This window comes from Cynoglossus semilaevis, chromosome 15 (assembly GCF_000523025.1).
Source record: "Cynoglossus semilaevis isolate Cse_v1.0 chromosome 15, Cse_v1.0, whole genome shotgun sequence".
Lineage (NCBI taxonomy): Eukaryota > Metazoa > Chordata > Actinopteri > Pleuronectiformes > Cynoglossidae > Cynoglossus > Cynoglossus semilaevis.
In genome coordinates this window covers 9,925,366-9,932,646 of record NC_024321.1, presented here as the reverse complement: position 1 = coordinate 9,932,646, position 7,281 = coordinate 9,925,366, and the positions used below count along the sequence as shown (strand labels likewise).

The following is a 7,281-nucleotide window of genomic DNA, read 5'->3' as shown; positions in this document are numbered from 1 at the left end:
CTGCAGTTTGGTTTTGACTTCTTCTTTAACCCCTTCCTGTCTGCACAGCTGGAACAACACTCCGAGGCACAGACTGAAGCAGAGACTGTGGCAAATGAGAGCGTGTAGATGGAAGAGACATCTGAAACACACACACCTCTGGGAGAATTCTAAACGTGATGCTACGTACTTTAAACAGAGCGTGTAAATATTAAATGAGTTGAGGAGCAATAATAATTGTTCTGTTCCAGACACAACTGTTTTTGACTAACTCTAGAAGAGTAGACCGATGTATGGAGTTGAAACCAAGTGAGTTTATGCATTGTTAGCTTTTAAGCCAAATGATGTGAGAGTGTTAGTGGACTTTAATAGATCAGAGAAAACAAGTTGGCTTGTCTAAGTTATTCACAACATTGAAAAAGAATCACTTTTAGCTCTTCCCTTCATCAGGGGCATGATGATTTTGCAACATTTTCTTTTCTAACGTCAGATTCCATGATGACAAGATATTTGCCATTAGCTTCTTTCCACAAAATACCACAAAACACTAATGAAGAAATTGATCAGAAAAACCATTGAAGATGGACATAAACATTTCATGATGTCAAAGCTGATCTTTGACCCACTACGGTTGGCCAGTTTATTAAATATGTTATTGTATACATTTCTATAAAAACACTGTCTGCTGCACTCTAAATGTTTTTGGCCAAAATGTAAGAAATATTTTACACACGGTACTGAAAAGTATTTTAAGCCGAGTACCTCATTATCATCCATAACAGTAGCTCAATACTTAGAGAGATGTAATACATCATCCATGAACATCTATTTATTTCAGAGCATTTGTACAAGTTTCATGCTACTCTGTAATAAATACAGAATGTATCTTCATCTCTGCTGTGCAGTGATGGGTGGTTTTAAAATAGAAAGTCACTACTGTGTGAACTGTGATCCAAACATGTAATGTATGTAATTATTTTCTTTGCTGCTTTGTTGATGACTATTTGAATCATAATTGGAAAAACGACTGTGTTGTTTGTGTCCTTTATAGCCCAAGTCCATATCGCTTTTATAACAGTCAAGAGGTTTTATTTTGAAGTTTATATTAAAAAAAGGTTTAAGCTAAGAAGATATTGATTTACAAATGAAATTGAAATAATAACAAATATAGTTTTCTGGGAGTTTTAGCAGAGCTTATTGCAAGGAATTTTGTAGGTACTTTTTATATGGTTTCCCTCATAAGATTCCTGAGTAATTTTATTGCCATTTAATTTTATTATATGTATTTGTCTTATTTTAAATATCATTGTTAACGTACGGAAAGGCAGGTTATCTCATGCAATGAGTGTGTCTTTCCGCCAGGCGGTGTCTGTCCGCCGTTCTTGTAATGATGAGTCCTGATGGGCCTCTATAAATTGAAGCAGTAAAAAGCGCACATTAAAATAATGGCAATGTGACCTGGAGTAATAAAGCGGCAATCAAAACAACAGCTGCAACCTCATTGGATGCAAATTTGTTGAAATTTTTAATCAGAAAAAATCATATTAAGAGTATTTATAACTGCGCATTTGACAACAACATTGGTTAACATAAAAAATATTTGAGTTCACATTAATTTGGTCAGAATGTGAAGGAAAACTTGAAAAGTAAAAGAATAGATTCTCTAAAAATAACTCCCATCTGCAAATCAGTGAAGAAATCAACGAGGAAGGCCAAAGGTCAAACTATCATTCTCAATCATCAGCAGGGACGATCGCTACTGCAGTTTGTTTGTAGGTAAACCAAATAAAATCTCTTTTTAAAAAAAGGAAAATTTTCATTCATGTCAAAAGAGAGTAAATATATACAGACACCATTTAGGCCTTTTTTCCGAGAGTACAACATTAAACAAACCACCCTTTCCTCAAAACATACAGCTTCATTCGAAAATGCACACGTATGAACCGAACACTGGTAAACATGCTTCAGTGTCTGTCGACACAAATAAAGTTAGGAGAGCTCGGTCATTAGTGGTTATTCGTGCTGCACGGGGCCCAGGGGCCCCTGAAGCCTTTGTACAGCTGGGTCTAAGTGGTTAAGAAGGCAGCCAAGTCAGTCACTCAGTCCATGTTATAAACACCTAGGCTAAATCTGTTTGACATGCAGCATCGTTTTGCTTCATAATGTAAGTATTGTTTGTGTTTGATTTCCGCTTTGCTCAACGGCAACGTGGCACAGTCCTAAACCAGAAGCAGAATCCACGGCCCGAGAACTTGTCTCACCAATGATAACTAAAAGAACGGAAAGGTGGGAAGCAGATGTGTGTGTGTGTGTGTGTGTGTGTGTTGTTAAATGAGCATGTTGTGTGAAGGTCTGCTCATTAATCTGCAAGACCACAGAGGTTTTATCTCACTGGACATACGGTGGTCTAGTGGAGCACTGATGAGGAGTCTGGGTGTACATGGATTAAGAGCACAGGTTCTTTTTCATTCTGGTCCACCAAACATTTTTTTCCCTTGATGATTATCATTGTAAATCAACAGAGAAAGACTAGAGCCACATGGAGAGAAAATAGTGTAATGTCAGATTTTTTGACTTGGAAATAAGAAAAAATAAAAAATAAATTAAAATTAAATTAAATAAAAAAAGCTTTACCCATAATAGACAGCAGAAATGTTTGAGCAGCTACAGTGTAAAGATTAGAGGGAAAAAACACAAACTTCATGTAAACTAAACCTTTAAATCTAAAAAAGTTCACTTTTTCAAATTTTTTTAAAGAACCATTTTTGAACATTTTCATTTGTCAGAGCGCCAGTAGGATGTCCAACGTAAAGCTTACTTCAATGTTCAACACTATGTGTTTGCTACAGCATCACAAACGCCAGTTTTAAAGAAAGAAGGTCGTTTTAACTCACGTTTGCTCTGTCGTTCAGGAAACATAAGTTCTCTCTCTCTCTGGAAACCCTGCCGGTGAACATAAAGTCGCATAAGTCCGCGTTTTGTTTTGGGCTGATATGGTGTAAACTCGTTGCAAATGCTACTCATTTTCGTCAATCACCGAAGTCAGTTACACACTGATAATTCCACTGAGAAGTTAGTAGACAACTGGTGCTCTCTATTTACCGGAAACATCACGTGGTCCGACTCTTATTGGTCCACTCGGCAAAGGATCACACACTGATTAATTTAATATATTATTCCACTTCTAATGAGTTATCTTTCTCTTAACATCTCATTTTTGTTACACGTGGAACAAGAATTCGGAATTAAGGAGTTTTCCTGAAAATAAATTATTACTAAAAAAAACGAGGGAGACTTTACTCGTCTATTACTAGAGTCTTCAATTAAATTTAAGGTGGAGTAAAAACTAGTTTTAACAGTTACATGGCAAAACACCAAAAGTCAGAAAAAACACCTACATTCAACCAGAATGAAAGAACGTTAAAAAATATGATTTTATTGACTAATATTAAACATAAAATAATAGCCTTTGTTCTAAATGTAATCTAATTATTCTAATAACGGAGTAAGAACTAAAAATAATAACACATGTGGCTCTAATCCTTTATCTGTGTAGTTACAATCAATAGTGTAAAACAATCAAACAAGTTTTTGGTGCTGCTGGTAACAGAGGGCGAATAAAAACACCACCTTTCAGTTGGAGGTGGAGAAAAAAAATGCGAAAGAGCTGGACGCAAAAAAGACTAACTTGTAAACACGTTTTTTTCAGTCTGATGGGTTTTTGGCCCTCAGAAACTGATGTAGCATCATCACACCATCAAGCACAGTCCAGAGGCTAACAATCAAAAGATCCACAGTGTGGATATTATTTTTAATCCATCGTTAGTTGTGTAATCCAGCGTTGTTCCCTCCTCTTCAGTTCTCTTCAGTTCTGGGAGGCTGGACAGAGCGTAAACAAACGTGTCGTAGGAGACGTATATGTGTTTTCTTCACAAACGTGTGTGTTGATGTGACATAGGCATATTCCTGGGCATCAGTGTCTGTTAATGAGGACATTCCAGCATAGTTGCGTGTTCCATTTGGAGCTCATTCATCCACTTGGTCGTTAATGCATCTCATTGTTGAGTTTGTCCTGGAAGATGTACAGGTTGTTGGTGGCAGCGATGGCTATGATGTTCTCCGTCGGGTGCCAGGCTGTGTGGAGGATCTTCTTGGTGAAGTCCAGGCTGTCCACGCTGATGTCGTCCTTTCGACGCTTTCCCCCGGCCGCGCAGACCCTGCGTGGCTTTAGCACAGCTCGGGGTTTGCTGCTCTCCCTCGACGCCTCCAGGGTCACGTCGCGCTTGGTGTTTCGGTCAAACATGCGGAAGAAGTTGTTGTAGGCTCCAGTCATGATCACACTGGACAGAGAGGGAAGAGATGTAGAATGTCACAAGCTAGAACAGGGTTTCGGAAACCGTGGGTCGTGTCCCAAAAGTCGGTCAATGTATTTTTAGGAATTCCGCAGCTCTTTTTTTGTACATTGTTTATTTATTTGGTTGCATGAGGAGAGAGAGAGAAAAAAATAAATTTTGAGTTTACAAAAAGAGGAAGACGGTACCTGTCTGTGCCGTTCCAAGCACACTCAAACTTGTCAAAGATGCAGTCGTTTTCGTAAAGAGAACACAGCTTGCTGCGGAGGTAATCGTGAACCTAAGGGGGAAAAAAGAGAAATGACTGATTTCTTCCCAGCTCCTGACCTTAAGCACAACGCACTAATGAAAGAGTGAGAACCCACACACACGTACAAATCGCAGCACTGACAGCATCCATAAATGCTGGAAAGTTGTAATAATATCATCCCTGAAGGAAACTCCAAAACCAGCCTACAGTAACACAGGAGTAGCTTTTAATCTCAGCTCCTTTTCCATATCAGTGTATCCATTAACAGCCAGCTCCCTCCTGTATTATCAAAACCCACCAAGGGCGTGATAACACACACACACACAGACTCACTAATAACCCTTTTTCCCCTGTGCCTTCACTGGACCTGCCTGTGTCAGCACTGTGTCTGCTCAGTGGTGCAAAGGTTTGAAAGCTACACCTTCCTCTGACCGTCACGCTTTGCTTCAAATCTCCTGGTTTTCAACATTCTGCATAAAGTCAGCGGTCAACAGTCGCCTGGCAGTCAATAAGCGGTCAAGCTGAGGTGGGCCCACGGTTGTACATCAAACCTGGTGACATTTCTGTTTTCCCCTCTGGGTCTTTTTGCATGAGGAGAAATGATACGGTCCAGGCTGTAACTTAATGACATGCTATTCTGTGGGATTCACATCACAGTATTTGTTTTTTTTTAATGAAACTCAAACATTTCCAGGGATCAGACATTTATCAATTTATTTATTGATCAAAATATATTTTACTATGATGTAGCCGATCAATGACACACTAACATATAACATCACAAAGTCACAAGAGTTTAGTGTGTGGCCTAAACTGAAATACATTAAGAGATCAGGAATTTGACAATGTTTCCTGATGATGATGATGATGATGATGATGATGTCATCTTTACAGTCAAATCTGAACTCATGGATGTCTATACTCCCTCTTAGTCTACTAAAACCTACTTTTTCTTTTTTAATAGCTCGTGGGCTTTAAAAAAAATGCTTCTACATGGGTCAAATTTTAGTGTCTTGACTTATTGATACGGGACCATTGTGTCTCCGAGGCTGAACGATTGGAGAATTGCTGACAGAAAACCAAGTCACACTCATGTCAAATCTGCTTTCTGATATATAAAAAGAAAAAAAAGTGCAACCTTGTACATTTGTTGGCCATTTTAAACTCTACTTGTATTGTTGATTGATCATCAGTTTCACACCGGTGCTCATTGTCTGGTGGTTTGGAGAAACACAATTCACGAGTGCTGAAACCAGGTTTTCTCTTTTTTTTCTCCTCCATTCACCCACAAACTGCAATCTCACCCCTGTATCTCCCTTCTCATCTCATTTACAAACGTCTCCCCATCCAAACACCACCTCCCAAACTCACACTCCTCTCCCTCCCTCTCTCCCTCCCCGGCTCCTTCCCTGCATTTCCCTCCATGCTGCATTGCAGATCTAGGTGCTGGGGCGCTGGGTGAGGTATCCCTCGTCCTGCTTCACTTTGTAAGGGGAGGCTCTACAGCCTATAAATAGCCTCTGTGCGTCTTAGCCTCCTACTCCTGGCTGCCTCGCACGTCAGGGAGACATAAACAAACAGATTTCTTTCAACAAAACGCCCACAGGAACAGAATATTAAACACACACACACACACACACACACACACACAGAAAAAATAGTTGATAAACACTTGGATGTGCAGTGGAGGACAGTATTTGGAGAAATCCTAAAACTTCAAGAATAACAAAGTTCTACTGAGTTTCCAGAACAACACGATATAATAATTAAATTTTTTTTTTTTTTTTGCAAATGTTGCTTAGTTATTCCAACAAAGTCCTGCAAATGTAAACAACCCACGTGAAAGCAAAGGTCTCGGCGATGATGCCGAGGTCTGTGTCGTCACAATCAAACCAATTATCTTTAAAAGGTTGTGGAAAAACCAGTGAGTGTCGCTCTGACTCAGCCCTGTTCTTTAGATCCATCTGTGTCCTGTCCCCGGGACACTTAGTCACACAGCAGTTTGGACAAACAACAAGATAAACTGTGACCAAAACATGAAGTGAGCATTTATCGCAAAGACACACTACAGTCTGATGAAGATGTTTACTCTTCAACAGGGGGTGTGCGGCCGCTACGAGGTACAGGGAGGTCAGCAGGGAGGTGGTGAAATTATTTTTGTAAGAGAAAAAAACTACCACAAAACATTTCCATTATGACAATGACGATTACTGTTAAATTCTCTAAAGTCTCTAAATCCTCATTCTTTTTATAAATTTCATTTCTGAACTACTTGTCCCATAGATTGGAGCTGACTTCATTAGACTCTGTAATAACTGCGGGGTGAACGGGAGCATGAACCGTCATTTCTCTTTGTACGTGACTTTGTGATTAACTACAAGCGTGTGCAGCGTTTAACCTGCCGTGAACTTTTTTGGCAGAAGGTGCTGGAAAAAAGCACAGATGTGTGTGAACAGTCAGCGTTAAAGGCTCTTCCAGTGATGATAAACAAAACAAGCGCACCGCCGGAGTAAATATCTGTAAGATGTGATTAGAATTCACAGTTCCATCTCCTCTCATAATCTTAAATAATCCCTGCTCTTTGAGGTCAGGCTTTTATTGAAACATGAATATCTTAACGCTTCCTCACCCTCTGATTAATTCATTTTGCTCTGAATAAATTTGCCTCTTCGCCTGGAGGAAGAAAATGGCAGTTGTTCA

At 39.4% G+C, this 7,281-nt stretch overlaps 2 protein-coding genes across 4 annotated transcripts in view; one reads left to right on the top strand and one right to left on the bottom strand.

Moving 5' to 3' along the window:
* Positions 1-1,006, top strand: part of wfs1b (Wolfram syndrome 1b (wolframin)) — a 5,813-nt gene extending 4,807 nt beyond the window's left edge. The window contains exon 10 of the mRNA XM_008327010.3: positions 1-1,006. This exon is cut by the window's left edge and continues 1,462 nt beyond it. Within this exon, the coding sequence (XP_008325232.1) occupies positions 1-108 (108 nt within the window). The 3' untranslated portion in view covers positions 109-1,006.
* The window catches only part of LOC103390926 (serine/threonine-protein phosphatase 2A 55 kDa regulatory subunit B gamma isoform), a 22,353-nt gene that overhangs the window by 1,921 nt on the left and 13,151 nt on the right, over positions 1-7,281 (bottom strand). For 2 of the 3 annotated variants that reach the window (XM_008327002.3, XM_017039226.2), the window contains 2 exons: positions 4,520-4,611; positions 1,481-4,319 (listed from right to left, as the gene is read on the bottom strand). In XM_008327002.3, the coding sequence (XP_008325224.1) occupies positions 4,025-4,319; positions 4,520-4,611 (387 nt within the window). In that variant the 3' untranslated portion in view covers positions 1,481-4,024. Of the gene's footprint in view, positions 1-1,480; positions 4,320-4,519; positions 4,612-7,281 lie in introns of those variants that run through there. The other variant, XR_001761156.2, reaches the window with a different exon arrangement.